Consider the following 21,335-nt stretch of genomic DNA (forward strand, 5'->3'; position numbering starts at 1 on the left):
TGTAAAAGGGTTTTCTTCCCTTTGCGTGTTTGTTTGTATGTTTGATTGATTACACTGCTGTAATATGAAGGCTAAGATTAAGGATATTTCCACCAACTCAAGATCAATCTGATTAAAATCTGATGTGGTGAAATCGGTTAGATGTCTTCATTTACCTCTATTTCCATCATTTTGTATCATTTGTTTTGTTCTGGGTGATTGCTGCGTTGACTAAAGATCTACATTGTACATATCTTTCATCAGATCAAAGGAAAGCACAGACTTGGAGATGGTTAACATGACAAAAGAGTTCCGAGACTATCTCCGTTTATCTGACACAAAGCACCAAGATTATAGCTATGAAAAAGTAGTAAAAAATGTTTTGGGGTTGTCAAAAAGAAAGCAGAGCAGCTCATAAATCAAATGTTGGTATTATAGGACTATAAAATATAGTTACTTTGGAACAGTACATATATGTTAGAAATGAATGTGATGTTCCGATCCATTTACTATGGACCTTGATCATGCAATAATTAGATTAAACTGAATTAATGCACAATAAAAGTCCATAGTAGAGGAATCAAAATGCCATGTTCGTTGCTAACTTACCATTCCAAAGTAATATTTTATAGTCCTATTGATTCTTGGACCCATGAACAATATATTTATCATTGGTTTATTGCCTTCCTATACCAAATGAATCCGTACAGTTACAGTAGTTGTTAATAATTAAGCACTTACGTATATATCCAAGTATCATTTGATAATATTAATAATAACAATGATAGAAACTTTATTAGTCAAAAGCAAATTTGGATATTCAAATATGGTCGCCACCATTGTGCTAAAGCAGCAGGAACCCAGTGAAACCCAGCAATATCAAGTACGGTGACACTGAGCATCATCATCCTTCTTACATACACAACTGGGAAATCTGTTATTAAACCTAATTTAATGTGCAGTGGTCCATGTGGGGGGTCCAAATTATTGTGTTCAAAGTATGGTGGAATTAAGTCCTACAGTTTTATGTAGTTAAATCTAATCTAGATGACAATGTCACATGACAGCAACTGAACCACTTAGATAGTAGTAGTAGATTAGATATGTATAAAATCTATTATGAAATCTTTCTCACTGTCATTGGGTGATCATATGTCTACCAAATATCTTCTTTATGTCACATACTTCCACTCTCCTTGTTAATTCAGATCACATGGTGACACCACTGATGTCATTGGACACAGTGAGTAGATTTAAACCCAGTAAAAATGTACAGCTGATTTTCTTGGTCAAACAAAGTGAATTATTGAATTCAAATGTCTTCAGCAAGTATTGCGAAGATGTGGTTGAAATCAAGCAAGTGAAGAATCTATAATACATCTAGTTTTGAACCATCAAAATCTAAAAAGAGCAGTCCACATGCACCACTTCCTAAAAATTTCAATTCCAAATCCTTGTAGTGATCTGATTGCTATCAACATAGTTCATCCTGTCCAGACGACATATACATCTGTATCACACATGAAATGTAATTTCAAAACGCAAAACGATACAAGAAATGAAGTCCTGATCTCATCTGATGAGTTCAGTCTATCCTTTTGTGAGAGGAATTCAGGATGTACAATGAAACCATAAAAAAAATAGGCACATACAAAATTACATTACTATGGAGTAAATTTCCAATAATAACCCAGGCAACCTTTTGAACAAAAATTTAATAATGTCATCATAGAAATTCAACTATTGCGCACAATAAAGAACAAGGTCATACACTGCAAGATATTAAAAGATATCATTTATAATCAAAGAAGTTCTACTATTACATTACGATGCTTTTAATATGCTCACTACATTATTGACAAAAATACAGATTTCAGGACAAGATTATGTAAAATAGGCAAAATTTTTACTGTTGACTCAATCAGATGTTTTGGAATATTTCTCTTGATTATGTTACACATGGCAATTAAACATACATATGTATAATTAGTTGTATGTTTTTGTTTTGTCGTTTATATACAATTCAAGTGTATATTATAGTAGTTTGAAAATAATGGCAAAAACAGGTTTTCGAAAGCATTAAACTTCAGTTTTTTCAATCTTATACAAGAGAAGTGCTAGTTTAGTCTATTGTGTACAGACGTACACTAGTTATCACTGCAGTCTGTGAATGACATCTTGTCTATCAACATACATCATTACAATTTACAGTGTAAAGTTATATGCTAGTTGTCTATTGTGTACAGACTTACACTAGCTATCACTGCAGTCTGTGAATGACATCTTGTCTATAAACATACACCATTACAATTTACAGTGTAAAGCTATATGCTAGTTGTCTATCGTGTACAGACTTACACTAGCTATCACTGCAGTCTGTGAATGACATCTTGTCTATAAACATACACCATTACAATTTACAGCGTAAAGTTATATGCTAGTTGTCTATTGTGTACACACTTACACTAATTATCACTGCAGTCTGTGAATGACATCTTGTCTATATATTACATCGTTACAATTTACAGTGTAAAGTTATATGCTAGTTGTCTATTGTGTACAGACTTACACTAGCTATCACTGCAGTCTGTGAATGACATCTTGTCTATCAACATACATCATTACAATTTACAGTGTAAAGTTATATGCTAGTTGTCTATTGTGTACAGACTTACACTAATTATCACTGCAGTCTGTGAATGACATCTTGTCTAAAACATACATCATTACAATTTACAGTGTAAAGTTATATGCTAGTTGTCTATTGTGTACAGACTTACACTAGCTATCACTGCAGTCTGTGAATGACATCTTGTCTGATTGGAAAGCTATGGATATAATTATTATAGTCAGTTATTGTATGGAATGCAATCTTCTTCTGAAAATCAATGTCTCTTTTTTAAATTAACTCGGACCATATATAATAATGTACAATGTATACATATACTTATATTATCTATCAAACAGGACTTTCTTTCAGATTATTGCCACCTGCACCAATGTATAACCTGACAGAAATGATATGTCTGTAGATTGATCAAGTTATTACTTAATAATAAGTAAACATACATTGCCCAATATAATTCACAATATGATGTAGAGAAAGCAATCAATGCCAAACAGCCAAAAAGCCTATAACAATTACATAATTACAAAATAATGAAAAACTATTTCAGAGGCAAATCCCAAATGTCTACTATCAGGGTACATTACAATAGGTGTGTGTGTGTGTGTGTGTGTGTGTGTGTGTGTGTGTGGGGGGGGGGGGGGGGGGGGGGGGGTTGTATGTGTGTGGGTGTGTGTGTGTGTGTATGTGTGTGTGGGGGGGGTACGTGTGTGTGTGTGTGTGTGTGGTGGTGGTAGGAGGGGGGGTGTTGTGTGTGTGTGAGTGTGTGTGTGTGTGTGTGTGTGTGTGTGTGTGTGTGGGTAGGTGAATAGATGGGAGAATGCTATATACAATGTATAATACACAAATAAAATATATAAAATACAATATCAATTTCGCTAATAACTATCCTTACATCAATGATAAGCGAAACCAAATTATGAGAATATATCACTGAATTATTTGTTTCTTTTTATTTCCTAACCATTAATATTGAATTGGTAGGTAGAATAACATTATAAGTTATTCTTCATATGAGACAGAAATACTACAGTAAAATGTTCTGATGTACATTGTAGCCCTAAGCAACCATAAGTCATATACATGTGCCAATTTCCCTTGTTATCATCATTTCTATTTGTCTCTGTTGACTACACTACATGACTTTTCATTTAACCTCTACCCCCTCTAGAGAAAACATTCCTACTGGGTATACTCAGACAACCATTAGTCAATACTGCATAGGCACGATAATATCTTAGACTCCATGTCTTTATAATCAGATGCAGGAAACCATGTCTGCCAAAGACCAGGAAAGAGATACCGAAGGCATGGAAAAAGAAAGGAAAGGACTGCCAAAGGCAAGGAAGGATATGCCTCAGGGAATGATTACAATATAAATAAAAAAAATTCATGAAATTTGGGAATGAACATACTAATCTTTATATCCCGGAAATGAGCTTTGCAGACCAAGATTTATGGTGGAAGGTACTGACCTCTCAAGAGTTTGTACATTGTACCAGTACTACTGAATATGGTGGAAAGTACTGACCTCTCAAGAGTTTGTACATTGTACTTAACTACTAAATATGGTGGAAGGTACTGACTTCTCAAGAGTTTGTACACTGTACTTAACTACTAAATATGGTGGAAGGTACTGACCTCTCAAGAGTTTGTACACTGTACTTAACTACTAAATATGGTGGAAGGTACTGACCTCTCAAGAGTTTGTACATTGTACTTAACTACTAAATATGGTGGAAGGTACTGACCTCTCAAGAGTTTGTACACTGTACTTAACTACTAAATATGGTGGAAGGTACTGACCTCTCAAGAGTTTGTACACTGTACTTAACTACTGAATATGGTGGAAGGTACTGACCTATCAAAGAGTTTGTACACTGTACTTAACTACTAAATATGGTGGAAGGTACTGACCTCTCAAGAGTTTGTACACTGTACTTAACTACTAAATATGGTGGAAGGTACTGACCTCTCAAGAGTTTGTACATTGTACTTAACTACTAAATATGGTGGAAGGTACTGACTTCTCAAGAGTTTGTACACTGTACTTAACTACTAAATATGGTGGAAGGTACTGACCTCTCAAGAGTTTGTACACTGTACTTAACTACTAAATATGGTGGAAGGTACTGACCTCTCAAGAGTTTGTACATTGTACTTAACTACTAAATATGGTGGAAGGTACTGACCTCTCAAGAGTTTGTACACTGTACTTAACTACTAAATATGGTGGAAGGTACTGACCTCTCAAGAGTTTGTACACTGTACTTAACTACTGAATATGGTGGAAGGTACTGACCTATCAAAGAGTTTGTACACTGTACTTAACTACTAAATATGGTGGAAGGTACTGACCTCTCAAGAGTTTGTACACTGTACTTAACTACTAAATATGGTGGAAGGTACTGACCTCTCAAGAGTTTGTACACTGTACTTAACTACTAAATATGGTGGAGGGTACTGACCTCTCAAGAGTTTGTACATTGTACTTAACTACTAAATATGGTGGAGGGTACTGACCTCTCAAGAGTTGGTACACTGTACTTAACTACTGAATATGGTGGAGGGTACTGACCTCTCAAGAGTTTGTACACTGTACTTAACTACTGAATATGGTGGAGGGTACTGACCTCTCAAGAGTTTGTACACTGTACTTAACTACTAAATATGGTGGAAGGTACTGACCTCTCAAGAGTTTGTACATTGTACTTAACTACTAAATATGGTGGAAGGTACTGACTTCTCAAGAGTTTGTACACTGTACTACTGAATATGGTGGAAGGTACTGACCTCTCAAGAGTTTGTACACTGTACTACTGAATATGGTGAAAGGTTCTGACCTCAAGAGTTTGTACACTGTACTACTGAATATGGTGAAAGGTTCTGACATCAAGAGTTTGTACACTGTACTACTGAATATGGTGAAAGGTTCTGACCTCAAGAGTTTGTACACTGTACTACTGAATATGGTGAAAGGTTCTGACCTCAAGAGTTTGTACACTGTACTACTGAATATGGTGAAAGGTTCTGACCTCAAGAGTTTGTACACTGTACTACTGAATATGGTGGAAGGTACTGACCTCTGAAGAGTTGGTACACTGTACTACTGAATATGGTGGAAGGTACTGACCTCTGAAGAGTTGGTACACTGTACTACTGAATATGGTGGAAGGTACTGACCTCTCAAGAGTTTGTACACTGTACTTAACTACTGAATATGGTGGAAGGTACTGACCTCTGAAGAGTTGGTACACTGTACTACTGAATATGGTGAAAGGTTCTGACCTCTCAAGAGTTTGTACACTGTACTACTGAATATGGTGGAAGGTACTGACCTCTCAAGAGTTTGTACACTGTACTTAACTACTGAATATGGTGGAAGGTACTGACCTCTCAAGAGTTTGTACACTGTACTTAACTACTAAATATGGTGGAAGGTACTGACCTCTCAAGAGTTGGTACACTGTACTTAACTACTGAATATGGTGGAAGGTTCTGACCTCTCAAGAGTTTGTACACTGTACTTAACTACTGAATGTTGGAATGTACTGACCAGGTCTCAAGGACATGAAGACTGTACTACCAAATATGGTGGAAGGTTCTGATCTTGAGAAGGCATGTGTTAACCAATATATGGTCCATAAAGCCTCAAGGTTTTATCATATATAGCCTATAATTGTTAAATACATTTGAAGAAACAACTTGCACATTTTTTGGTAACAATGTTGGATGTGATATTGAAAAGTAATCATTGTTTGGTTTTGAAAGATTTTGATAAAAGTATTGATAAAAGCAAGGCTGTATCAGAAAGCAAATTAATACATGTATACACTGACCTTCTTTAGGCAGAGTATGCTGGGGTGACTTTAGACGATTACTATGTGCATAAAGCTCAGAATATACCGTAGGTGTCACAAGACACTGACATGGTTAGTAAAAGTTATCTCAGTCACTGACCTAGGGTGCAGGTTGCAAATATGTCTTGTAAATCAATGAGCATTTATCCTGTAAAGGCTGTATGACTACCAGATGGCTGAGTTGTATACATTAAATGTAAATCAGCTAGTAGTAAATTAGCATATTAGGCTTCCAGATGGCTGGTTTTGTTGTGAGCAAGTCTGTGATATAATAATTATAGTGTACTGAATTTGATTTTACATAGTACTGTACAGGTCCTTGGATACAGACGGTTACTTTAAGTTTCTATTCGGGCTCACAAAATTACAGAAAGTACTAGCTTATAAATTACAAAAAATATATATTGATGATGTTTTTGAAAAGAATACCTCCACTATTGTCATTTTATGAGTCATACATACATTACGGTTACAAAAAGGATGAAAGATTTCACAGTTTGGCCACTAGGAGTGCTGTTCATAAGCAAGTCTTTGACTTGGTGAAATATTTCATAGTTTCACCACTAGGAGTGCTGTTCAGAGCAAATTTTTGACTTGAGAGTTCATACAGTATTTCTATCAGTAAATATTAAATACATCACATTCTGGTTACAACAAAAATGAAAGAATTTACAGTTTGGCCACTAGGAGTGCTATTCAGAAGTAGAAGACTATTAATAGTTGAGTGTTAATTGCATACACAGGCATTTCAATTACTACTTTATGCAATGACATGCAATCAGTGTCTAATACAAAAATTGTAACATTTATTTTCACTACTAGTACTATTGGTTGCACTTGCATAATGTTTCTTTCTACCATGGTCAAAAATTCAGTAACATGAATGTCACATGTTGGGAAACAAATCTTCATTGAAGAAACAGTTCTTTAATAGTTTACGTCTGTGTGATTACAAATTTTGACTCCAAAAGTACAACTGAAAGAACAATGTCAATTATTAAAGTACTAACAGAAAGGAGTTTTGATCCTGTGCCATTATTTGTCATTGACAGTACATACTTTTTAACTTTTTTGCTGTTTATTGAGTTACAAACAAGAATTTAGTACTAGTATATGCTGTTTCACATTGTTTTTTCAAGGAGGAAAACATAGTAGCGTTGTCTTTAGAATTAAAAATCCAAAATATATACCCATTAGTCATCCACATGACCACTTTCTATCTACGTTCAAAAATTTGAATAAATTAAATTTGAATTTGAATTTTCAGACACCATTGTTCTGACATCTATGAATTGTTAGCAAAGTGCATTGATCACTTGGTAGTTCTTTTTTATTTAAACACCGCCCTCAACTGTAACCGAGTAGTACAATATAGACTGTAGAGGGCAGCATTTCCAGGCCTATTAACTGTGGTTCTCTTCAGTCAATCATACTAACATGTCACTACTAACAACTTTAAGCTAAAACTCTTAAGTAAATGATGTGTGAGCCATCCATTTACAAGTACATGTACACATTTCAGCAAATTTCAAGTACATGTAATGATGTACACTGTACATGTTTCATGACATTTCAAGTATATAACACTTTATCATTAATAAAAATCACCTTGAAATACTAAAAGCTTTGCCATTTATAACCTGGTGTATATAATGGTAATAACATTTCTCCAATAAATCTAACACAGACCGTGAGTACATAATGTCATGTTGATAGGTGTAATAGTTGATAGGTCTATTTCAAGTACATGTACACTGTATATTTTTATTTTTATCAAATCACATATATTTATCCATCAAATTTCAAGTACATGTAATTTTTATCATTAATAATAATCACCTTGAAATATAGGCTTTGCCATAATCTGTTTTACTGTATTCAATGGTAATAAAACGGACATTATATCTACATGTAAGGCCCAACAAAAAAAATTGTTATTGGTTTCTTCTCATCAGATGTACAGCCATTACAGAATGGAGGAACAGTTTTATATTGTCTTTTTAAGTTGATGTCAGTTTCCACATCCACTATTTTTTGCGAGACTTCACAATTTGTGCCATTTTATTATTTTTTTCTCGAATTCATAAAAAACAATCTTAGGGTCAGCAGTGAAAAACAAGGTGGGGGTTGGGTAACCGGAACAAACAATTTTATTTTTTAGGCCCAATAAAACTAGAACTACACAAAAGTACACAATTAACATGTTCAGGCTAAAATGTGAGTTTCACTCTAACTTAGGTGATAAGTAGTAAAACTGATAAGCTGTATTTTGGGTTCTATTCACATTGTATTTTGTACTTGACTCCGTGCTGACACAAATCACATACCGAAATCATCCAATATTAGCATAGCCATCATTTGTTCCCAATCATTTAGAAGTAACCCTGAACTTTGGCCCTGGAAATTTTCTTTTCCTAAGAAACTAAATACACTTATGCAATCAAATGTAATTTTGTGTCCATGTGTTGATGCTAAACCACCCTATTCCACCAGACTAATTTAACCTGACTCTGGGTTGACACAACTGTTCATATTTGTTTTTCTTGTGGCAAGTTAAGACTTAAAGAGTCTACTCAAAGTCGACACAACTGGCTAAGTGCGAACCCCTAAATGTCATATTGATAGGTCTGTATTAAGTAGTTTCAATACATGTCAAATCAAACCTATTTATATACATCCATTAAATTTCAAGTACATGTTATATTGTTATCGATTAAATCACAAGCATTTACCAAATTTCAACTCCATGTATATTTTATCGTAGTCTAGTTCCTATGTGGTATAGTTACGATTTACACCTCCACATGGTTTAGTTAGAGACCACAATGACATCCAGACTAATTTTATCGTTGATAATAATCACCTTGGAAGCACAAAATACTTTCAAATTTATAATCTTGAGTACTCAAAAGCAATACAACTTGCAAAAAAAACACATGCATTTGCTTGAATGAAGTGAGCTAAGGAAGACATCGTACAAAGACAAAATTAGGTAAAACAATGTAACTGATACGAAAACAACAGCATGTGCCTCTGATGCAGGTTCACATGATGCTTTTATCAGTTTGTTTATATCTGTGGAAGTTATAATGAAACAGTAACAGTAGGACTTGATTGTTATAATGTGTGGTGTTGTCTAGCAGTAAACAGAGTTATTGGTGGTGTTACCTACACTAATTACATTGTATGTCTTTGCATGAAACTTGTCTCATTTCTACTTACTACAAGCAAGCAAATGCACCAGTGTTTTTTCATGGGTTGTAACAAATGTAAAAGCACTGACAGGGTATGACATTGATAGGTATAACAGTATGAATCTTAGATTCATTTTGGGATTTCATTCATATTTTATATCTAAATTAAGTCCATATCATTGAAATAATAGTTGCATGTACACTTACACTTAGCTCAACTTTACTCACAAAGAATTCAGCCAAAATTTACTCGCAAAGAATTTTCAAGTTTGTGTTTGGAACAAAAGTTCAATTCGACATGATTTACCAACCAAATGGATTTTCATGTAAAGAATATTTGATGTTTTTTGTTTTACTCAGCACCTATGAACTTTTACTAGGATATATGGCACTTTACAAGTGTTCTTCATATTAGTAGTATAATGGTAACATTGATGCATGTCTTCTATAGCATTAAAAGTTAGCACAATTGATAGTAAATGGAGAATTCCACACCTTTTTACAAACCATAACACCAAAGTAACGTGTTTTCTGTAGTACCACAATCATTTATAGCATCCATATCAAGTGTGAAAGTAAACTGTTTCATTTGTAATACAACCCATAACACCAAAGTAAAGCGTTGTCTGTATGTACCACAGTCATTTATAGCATCCATATCAAGTGTAAAAGTATACTGTTTCATTTGCTAATACAACCCATAACACCAAAGTAAAGCGTTGTCTGTATGTACCACAGTCATTTATAGCATCCGTATCAAGTGTGAAAGTATACTGTTTCATTTGTTAATACAACCCATAACACCAAAGTAAAGCGTTGTCGGTACATGTATGTACCACAATCATTTATAGCATCCATATATCAAGTGTAAAACTATACTGTTTCATTTGATACAACCCATAACACCAAAGTAAAGCGTTGTCTGTATGTACCACAATCATTTATAGCATCCATATCAAGTGTAAAAGTATACTGTTTCAATTGCTAATACAACCCATAACACCAAAGTAAAGCGTTTTCTGTATGTACTGCAATCGTCATACTAACTGTATTACAAAGAGTAACACTGAAGTAAAGCACTTTCTCTATTTGCTACACTCGTTTATAGCATTCATATCAAGTGTAAAATTATACGGTTTCAATTGGTTTATTTACAAGCCTAGCATGTGACCTTTCTAATGTGGTCCATTAGCAAATGAAACAGTATACAACCTTGGTCTTATCAACAATTTGTTTACAATTAAGATTGTGATCAATAGAGAAACTTGCTGATAGTAGTTAGTTTTAGCAGGCTAAGAGATACAGTTGGTAGAAGATCGTTGTAGTATTAAAACTGAGACCTAGATTGCCAAAGTAGTATATCAACATGTCACAACAATAGTTTGTGTCTATCTTAGTAAACTGAGACCTTGACTGCCAGAGTATTACACTCTTACTATCAAAAAAATCATAAACCATGATATTTTACTTGTAGAATTCTTCTTTACCAGACAAGGAAATATGAAGGCAGTCAACCTAATAAGTATATTTCAATATGCAACAAACATTACCCCACCCCTTAACATACACACGCGCACACACACACACACACACACACACACACACACACACAAACACACACACACACACACACACACACACACACACACACACACACAAACAAACAAACACAAACAATATGTAACAGAGCTTCAAAAATAATACTTACTTTTGACTTTTCAAAACAGGAGCAAAAAATACTGACTTACCTATATTGCATATAAGTTGTCATTTTCAGTGTTTTCACAAACCTTCTTCATTCCATGCAATCAGATTCACTGCAACCTCTGTAAGTAATGAATCAAAAATACAACATCAGTCAAAAAGTCTAACAACACTTTGTGAACAGTACCAAATATGGTATACTCAGCACCAAATATGGAACATCCAACTCCAAATATGGTGCAACTAAGATTCCCGTGCCAAATATGGGTATAGTTATTCCCAAATATGGCATACTTGATGTTAGATAAAGTATTGATGATTGGTTGTATTAAACAGAAGACAGCTGAACATTTCACTTGACTGAAAACACAACCTGAAACTTTCCATTTGAAAGATATTGCAGAGAAACACTTTTTCTATGAGACTGCTCGCAGGTGTGGTTACAATACAGCTATTCATTAAAACCATTTTAGTCCATCATATTTTTTATGCAATAATATGAAGGAAAACACTCAAAAATATCTCAATCAATACAGCCTGACATTTAAAACTAATGGCTCTGTAATAGTCACAGAAGTGGTGCTGAGATCCCCACCTGTGGACAACATACATCCTACTCCTTTCCACTGAGATGTACAAATGATGACAAACTGCAGGGGCAAGACTGTGAAATCCCTCTACTACAAAACAACCCCACACATTTCTGTTGAGGTCACAGCATACTTTTCTATTTTGTCTGGCCATCAGGTGTATTCCCTGTTTTTATTGAATACTTCATATATGATTGATATCGACAGGAGACTCTGCGGGACTTCCCACACTACATGGAATTGATACGGGTAGCACTGCTTAACGGAGATCAGATAACGATAAATTGTTCTCATGTTACTATTTACGCCTCACAGATATGAAATTCTATCATATTTTTTTCCAGTTTTTGGTAAATTGTTACAACTGTTGTACATCAACAGTGTAAATATAAGAAGTACAGTTGCATGAAATAAAACTAACATAAATTCTACTAGGCTTAGCCCTATAGCTTTTCACAATACCTCCAATGTAAGATATCAATTATTGAACATCTTTTGCTTCCAATTAATTTATGTAAAAAAAGGTTGCAGGACTCGGTTTGTTTTTTCTTCTTTGCTTTTTACTTCCATAAAATAAATCTTGTATGTATTATTAAATCTGATTCAGTGATTGCCAAAACTCAATTTGCAATCACTATTTTTGTTCAAATAATACAATGTATATTGCAAAACTTATTTTATCTGTATAAGAACACGTACACAGTAGTTTTTTGTTCTGTCTAGATCTGTGATGGAAATACATATTACTATATTAAGACCTAAAAAAAAATTGTTTGGTTCCAGTTACCTGACCCCACCATGACCCTAAACTTTGTTTCCGTATTCAAGAAAAAAAATGTTAAAATCGAGAAAATTTTGAAGTCTCGCAAGAAACAGTGGATGCAGAAACTGACATCAACTTAAAATAGATATAAAACTGTTTGTCCAATCAGTAATGACTGTACATCTGATGAGAAGAAACCAATAACATGGAGACCATATAGAAAACAACGGAAAACATAACCACCTGAACTAGACACTCACATATGAAAAATAAATAAAATAAAAAATCTACCTACCCCACCTATTCTAAAATTGAGCGCAATCAGAGACACACAATTTTTTTTTAGTTCAGCCTTATCATTTGCATGACCTCTATGTAACCCCCACATCTAGGCATGCCAAGAGGAACAGAGAAAAAATAATCAATCTGAGCTACAATTTTTATCTCTTCATCTTCATTATCTTAAAGCTTGTTGGGAACTTAGAAGTTAGAAGCAAATAAAGATGTTAATTTTTGTTACTCGAAAAAGGTATTATGGCAATCATGAACACAATATATATAAAATAGATGAAATTCATTTTTAACCTGAACAATTGGATATAAATAATTTCTCAGGATTCTCAGGAAATGAATCATTTTTATACCAATTTTATAACTCAATGATATTGTTTTGCCTTTATTTGGAATAGCAATTTATGTTTTAATTTTGTGTTTATTGTATTTGCACATTTCAAAGATTGTTTAATTAAATGTTATCATATATTTATCATATTAAAGACTTAGTACAGTGTGTAATTTGAAATATAAAGACATAATTCATTAAGATACGATATGAAATAGATTCAGTCATCCACACATATAGATAAATATACTTCAGTGTTTCTGCTAGGGTTTATTTGTATACGTGAGTTGCATAATGCCAGTGTCCTCTATCACAGCTAAATTTAATAAATGTAGCAAAAGTCATATTTTACTTCAGTGTTCCTTCTGTGGTTTATTTGAAAGCTTGCTGCATATACACCACTGTCTTCTCTTACAAACAAAGTGGCTATATAGATGAAAATTTCTATTTATCTGGGATTATTAATTGATAAAATAACTCTACTAAGTTTTTTGACTTGGAAATACAATATGAAAGAACGTATGTACAGTCCTTGTTTGTAACTCAATAAATTGCAAAACACTGAATTAATGTGTATAATGTTTGTTACTGTACGTACAAAAAATAACTTTTACACAATTTTTAGTTTTTTGGTTCAGGTTGTCCCACATTGTTTTTTTGTTTTTTTAAAGTGGCCATATGGATGAGGACTGGATATTTATTTTGGATTAATATATAAAACAATTTTATCATGGCTTCCTACTTGAAAAATCAAAGTGAAATAATACATACATGTACCAAGCCTGTGTTTGTAACTCAATAAATTGCAAAAGATTAATAAATGGGTAAAAATCTATGTTATTGTACGTACAATAACAACTTTTTATACAATTTTTAGCTTTTCGCAATGTATTGAGTTACAAACACAGGCTTGGTCTATGTTATTTCACATTGATTTTTCAAGTAGGAAGCCATGATAAAATTGTTTTATAAATTGAAAATCCAATATAAATATCCAGTCCTCATCCGCAAAGCCACTGTAAGAAGAAATATACAGTAAGGTTTTCTTGTAAATTAATTCCTTTCTTATCCATATGGCCACTTTAAAATTCATATCTTGAAAACCTCATTGAAACACCTTTTTCTGTTTCTGTTTACTTGGTAATATTAATAAGTATCGTACCAAGATGTGAATGTGTATTGCTTACACTGCTCCTACAATTTGGAACAGTCTTCCCCACAGTCTTCATCACTCTCACTCTAAGTCTTCCTTCCACTCTGTCCTTAAAACTTGCCTATTTCAATCTTAATTCTCACTCACTTACATACTTCTCTCTACATCCTTCCATGTTTTCAAATTGTTTCTTTGTATACTCTCATTCTGTTAGTAGTTCTGTGTCTGTGCCTGGAACTCTTCGGAGAACAGGCACATTATAAATTTGCTTTATCGTTACAGTATTATTAATATTATTATTACTGTGTGTGTGTGTGTGTGTGTGTGTGTGTGTGTGTGTGTGTGTGTGTGTGTGTGTGTGTGTGTGTGGACATCACTAGTAATGGTGAAAAGAGTTTATGTGTTCTGATACTTGTTCTTGTACCTACTACTACTACTAGTAGATAAATGATAGAAGGAATACATGATTCTTGGCTCAAAGGAATAAATTCTAAATTAAAATGTGCCCCAGAAGAAACACTGTTATAAAACAGACTTTTTTCTACATTCCAAATATAGCAGCTGTAACTAATGAATTTGTCATTGTGATGAGGATCGTCGACCAAGACAGATCAAAAGCTCAATTTTTAAAAAAACTTCGAACTTCTTGGTTGTCTTACAATCTTTTGATGGACTCGTTACAAGCTGATGAATTTTTTTGGCCATTTCCATTTCAATAGCAGCTAAGAAATGTGTGTGAATCAATTTCAAAAAAATAACTGGTTTATTTCATCTTTTTTTTCTCTGCTAGGAATTGTTCCCTATGATTTTTTTCTAATACACATACAATGTATATTCATTTATTGAAACATATCCTGCCTAAAGTCAGATGTGGAAATCCCAACAAGCATGGCTGCCACAGAAACTACCAGTGCATCTTAAATTTGTGAATTCGCAATACTCCTTAGCCTAGAGGGAACCGTGTTTGATCCGTGTCTTTAATAATAATTTATTAATATAACTGTATGGAATGGTGTATCATTTTCCTAGTCAGTGGCATTTTGTAAGAATTTAACTTGGAAAATTATTTATTAACTTATGAAGTCAGTTTGAGTCAAAAGTATAAATTAGTGATCCATGTAATTAAATGAATATCCTTCAGTGAGGTCGGTGTGTACGACACATCAGTTCTTATAGTGCTTCTAAAACTTGTGTTGCTTGTGTAGATTGCACCTATTCTGAACAACAAGTGATTATTTGCTTAGAAGTGACAGGCTTTGTCAAACTACCATAGTCTAGTTGCTATATGTTGGGTTCGATTTTCTACAATCTCTCTTCCTCCAACGTATAGTCAAATGTCTATATATATCTAGTACAACATTCTGTTGGAACCACCGACAGTGACTGAGTTGATATTGTTTTCAACAAATCTCTTGTCTTTCTTCAGTGTGTGACTGGATCTGACAGAATAATCCAAATTTACTGGAGGTGTTGAGTAAACTAGATCGAGGTGTGAGAAAGGTTAGCTTCAATATATGTACGCTCAGGTATGAAAGTACCAGTACAAGTCAGATATGGCCTTCTAAACTGTCTATCTTTTATGATAATGTTTCTGTGGAATACCATATTGTGCCATTAATGGTGACAGATTGTTGACTTTGATGTACACAGCCACCAATACGGGATTTTAAGTCTCATTCAGATCTCGCGAGATATACAAATATGCCTAGCAACAATGTTGTCAAACATAAGAATCCAGTCAAGCTTTCGTCGTCGTCATGTGTGATGACATTGAGAACAATAATGTTGCTAAGCATTTGACACTTTCAGCTTGACCATCCTCATGTGGTTGCTATGGAAGCAATGGCTCACATGGGATCTCGTGAAATCTGCCGCGAGACGAAAAATGGCTTATAGGCAAAGGTTGTTTTAGCTACAAGGAATAGTTCACTTGTTCTGATTGACAAGTGACTTTCTATTCTGAACAACAAGTTTTTCGTTTAGCTTGTTTCTCATGTTACACGGCATTTCATGACAAGGGGAGCATCAACCATGCTCAATAATGTAAAATAGCCCCAAGGGATACAAACACCTACATGTACAGGTGCATTCAGCTCTTTTGTTGTTCTTGTGGGCAGGAGTAATACTCAGCCTTGGAACAGAAAATTTAATACAATTGCAATCTTTTGATCCATCTACCATGAATCTTGATCATACAATGATGTGAAATATTAATTCAGTGATGTCTCAAAACTCTTGATTCTTGATTCTTAAAACCATGAACAATAGAAGAGAAAATACTGAACACCATCAGGTACTTGTATCAGTGGCCAGTGTGCCATCTAACGATAACCAAATTTTTGTTGTTGTGAGTCAAAATGAGAAAAACTGGCATTTCTTGTGAGTCAGCACAAAGTAAGAGATAGGGCAACACCAAATTTTTGTGTGCCACTAGAAATTGTGTGCGTCAGTGGTGCGTCAAATTGGCTTAGAGGGTAAACTGTCAGTGGCAGAGATAAAGTTACCTTTTAGGAATCTAGTTTGGAGCGACTATGTAACTTTCATCTCAATCATAACATAATTCCAATAATATTCCTCTTTCTACCTGGGGTATTTGTTTGCACACAAAACAACTATAAGTTGGGAAAAACTGGAATATTCTATTGATTTGTTATTGGCACAAAGATTCCTTGTGGTTTTTATGTCAATTCAAAATGTTATATTTACATTACGGTATATTGAACATTCACACATGCATGTACAGGTGACAAGAGATCAAATTAAATACATGCACAAACTATATGTACCGTACAATGTACACATGTACTATACTAAGTCCCCAGGTCTTTGACTGGATAAAAAGTTAGAATTTTTATGCACTCATGACTTGAGTTTGAAAGCTAGTATTGTGTACTTGCAAACTAGTCCAAACTTTTTAGGCCAATCTGTGTGGTAGTTTTTATCAAAGTTTTTTGACCTAAAATGACATTTTCAGAACCAAATCACACACATGTGATGCAACCACTGTGCTTTGAACAATTTCCCAACTGAACACCAAAAGTAATGTCCCTACCAAAGGCAATCGGTCTGGCAGTGTTTTACTTTAAGTTGTTTACACACAGAGAGAGACAGCGAGATCGACAGAAAGACAGACTGACATGCTTGACCATGCCTAGGCCTATAGCACTACTGAGTCTCAGTTCTGCTGTGCTAAAAAAGGGACCTGAATTACTGACTGTGTCATGTGTAAATTCACTCATGCTGACATCCACATTTCTGCTGTGTTAAAAAAGGGACCTGAATTACTATAATGCATTTCTCTGATAAAATCCCCTTCAAACAGGGCTATCTAAAGTAACGAGAAGGTAACACTTACCACCTTCGACAGTAATCATCGCACTATGCTATACACTAGATATTCAAATTACTGTGATACCCTATTAGAAATTAATAGAAACAGGAGAACAAAGAAAACTACAGACACACTAAAAACTGTCTAGTTTACATGCATCTCTGTATCTCTTTATAATTTATGCAGGTAGTACCTTTTCTGTATTTGAAAATATGGCTATGCATATACAACAAATACAATTGGGACACTATCTATGTAATGAATATCACAAAGTTAGAGCATACAATTGAAAATAAGTACTTATGGTTGCAAATTTCTATTGCATTAACTCTGTTTAGTGTTATGAATATTAAGTGTCATATCATACGATTCATAGGCATGCTTTCCCTCATGCTACACCCAACCAGGGTTCTATCTGTTTATTTGTGTACTATTTGTGCAAGGTCTCCGTCTGCTCTCGCAGTCAAATTTCATGTTTTGCGCAACCTTATATCCAAACATCAAGAATGAAACAGAAAAAATATATACAAATAAAATATAATTAATGATTTAAATGACATGTTGTCATAGAGTTTTATTTCTCTCTATTCAGCATCCAAGAGCAGGTAAAAATAGTTAGCTTCATATTTCAAATAACATATGATTTTGCTTCCAGCCTTTGGCCAGAAAGGGGGAATATCTCCCTTCCAGACCATCCCCCCACAGGCATACAAGCACGGCTGCCATGTCACTCTTTCCATATTTTTCCTGCTCAATCTCAAAAAACTTAGAGGGAACACTGATTAGAACTATAGCAACAACCAATAACTAACATAAATGCCTTCAATTTCAAAAGAATTCATTACACTGTAGTCACACAGACTGTCTGTAGTTTACATATCTATTTTCTAAAACCTACTAACTATACTGCACTTAAGAACAATTACTTCCTATTGAAAAATATTACTCATGAAATTGATTGCTTTTGTAATTGGCTGACTGACTAAGTGAGTGAGTGAGTGAGTGAGTGAGTGAGTGAGTGAGTGAGTGAGTGAGTGAGTGAGTGAGTGAGTGAGTGAGTGAGTGAGTGAGTGAGTGAGTGAGTGAGTGAGTGAGTGAGAGTGAGTGAGTGAGAGTGAGTGAGTGAGTGAGTGAGAGTGAGTGAGTGAGTGAGTGAGTGAGTGAGTGAGTGAGTGAGTGAGTGAGTGAGTGAGTGAGTGAGAGTGAGTGAGTGAGTGAGTGAGTGAGTGAGAGTGAGTGAGTGAGTGAGTGAGTGAGTGAGTGAGTGAGTGAGTGAGTGATAAATTATGGAATTTTAAATGCTATCTACCATTTGTATAATCTACCACATATTAGTTGTATATATCATAGTATGCCGATAGCTTGCTTTCCATAGTAAGTTTTAGTTTGTGTATATCATAGTATGCCGATAGCTTGCTTTCCAGTAAGTTGTGTATATCCTAATATGCTGATAGCTTGCTTTCCATATAGTAAGTTTTTGTGTGTATATACCGAGTATTTTAGTATGCCGATAGCTTGCTTTCCATAGTAAGTTTTAGTTTGTGTATATATTGTAGTATGCAGATAGCTTGCTTTCCATGGTAATCTCAGATTTGTAAAGCAGAGAGTTACCATGTTTCATTTCTTTTCAATGTTTATATTTCTGATAACACATTTGTTGAGTAGGGAAGTAATTGTCAATAAATTATACTTGGAAAATAAAACCAGCTGGTGACATTCCTTCACTTCTTATCACAGTAATTAATTCATAAAGACAGAGATAAAATAAAAATTGCTCTTTACTTTGTTTGTTATCCATTTAGTCACATCTGGTAAATGCTTTCAATTAATTAGACAAACACAAAATTATTACTAATTGCCATCAATAATAAATAATATCTCAAAATTTCAATTTCCAGTCAACAACTTACATCACTAATTACTAATACTGTAACTCATAGTCATACGATTAGGCAAAGTAAAAAAAATTGTTTGTTTCCGATAGCATGACTTCAGAAAATAGGGTAGGTAGGTTGGAATTTCATTTTATTTTACTTTAAATTGTTTAACTACTTCGACCCCAAGGTAAGACACATTGGTCACAATATTTCCATGAGAGTTTGATGAGGTGTAAAAGAAGTAAATGAAGACAATTATAAGTTAAGTAGACAAACACGTTATGCAGACTGTACTGTTATAGTTCAAAAAGACATGGTTTCTCTCTGGAATACGATTTTATTAAACATGACCACTGATACGGCAAAGGCATGAAGGTGTACACAGAAATACAAGTAAATTATTACCATTTTACCTTTTTTGCAGGCAAAAAATATCTTTACCATCAGGGGGGCTTAAACTTGTGTCGGTTGGGTTATCAGAAACACATTTTTTTTTTAAATTTGGCCTTAGAGAATAGACTGTCTCAGACAGTGTTAAAACTGAGATTTAGGAAGTAAAACTTAATCCTTTTTAGATGTAAATTAAGTACTCATCCCCTTTCATGTGTGATACTGCTGACTTACATTATAAAGTGCTTTGAGCACAGACTGGGAAAATGTCATATAAAAAAAAAACATTAACATTACCATTAAAAGACAAAAAATATATAATGGAAGAATTTTGATAAAAATTGTAAACTTGAAAATTTTCATCATTTACAAATTTTCATCAAACAGCTATACATAGATCATCTTCAGTTCAACAAATAATCAATCTTGTTATCTATATCTTTCTGCATTTCAACTTTTATCACTCTGTGTTACACTTGTTCTTATCTTTTTCAGCTTTCAATGAATGTGTTTCCCTCAAATTGTTCATTACACCTGTAAAGTTCAGTGTTAAACATTTTTTGAACTTCTTGAGAAAAGGCTTTAAAGTATGGTTAATAAACTTTCTGCTGGTAACAAGTAGATTATATTAATTGTGTGATTTAGTTTAGGTATACAATAACATCATAATGATTAATGTTAGTGTCTACATTCACATAAAACTGAACTAAACATGGAAAAAATCTATATTAGTTTTTACTCCAAGGGCTTGAATTCTAGTTCTATGCTTAGTAGTCAGGTTTAGCTACATGAACTTTTTCAGCAACAATTTTCTATTCATTTACAGTAGATTACCACCTTATAAATTTGGTAGTCTAGATACAATGTTTAGTGTTCTATGTGCCCTGGACTACTGCTAATTTGGTAGTTTAGATACAATGTTTAGTAGTCTATGTGTCCTGGACTACTGCTAATTTGGTAGTCTAGATACAATGTTTAGTAGTCTATGTGTCATGGACTACTGCTAATTTGGTAGTCTTGATACAATGTTTAGTAGCCTATGTGTCATGGACTACTGCTAATTTGGTTGTCTAGATACAATGTTTACTAGTCTATGTGTCATGGACTACTGCTAATTTGGTAGTCTAGATACAATGTTTAGTAGTCTATGTGTCCTGGACTACTGCTAATTTGGTTGTCTAGATACAATGTTTAGTAGTCTATGTGTCCTGGACTACAGCTAATTTGGTAGTCTAGGTACAATGTT

General features: G+C 34.0%; 1 protein-coding gene across 1 annotated transcript in view; it reads right to left on the minus strand.

The window, feature by feature from the left end:
• The window catches only part of LOC144451098 (voltage-gated potassium channel subunit beta-2-like), a 144,654-nt gene that overhangs the window by 77,909 nt on the left and 45,410 nt on the right, over positions 1-21,335 (minus strand). Inside the window, exon 2 of the mRNA XM_078141870.1 lies at positions 11,408-11,485. Within this exon, the coding sequence (XP_077997996.1) occupies positions 11,408-11,430 (23 nt within the window). The 5' untranslated portion in view covers positions 11,431-11,485. The remainder of the gene's footprint in view (positions 1-11,407; positions 11,486-21,335) is intronic.

The sequence above is a fragment of the Glandiceps talaboti genome, chromosome 21 (genome assembly GCF_964340395.1).
Source record: "Glandiceps talaboti chromosome 21, keGlaTala1.1, whole genome shotgun sequence".
NCBI lineage: Eukaryota > Metazoa > Hemichordata > Enteropneusta > Spengelidae > Glandiceps > Glandiceps talaboti.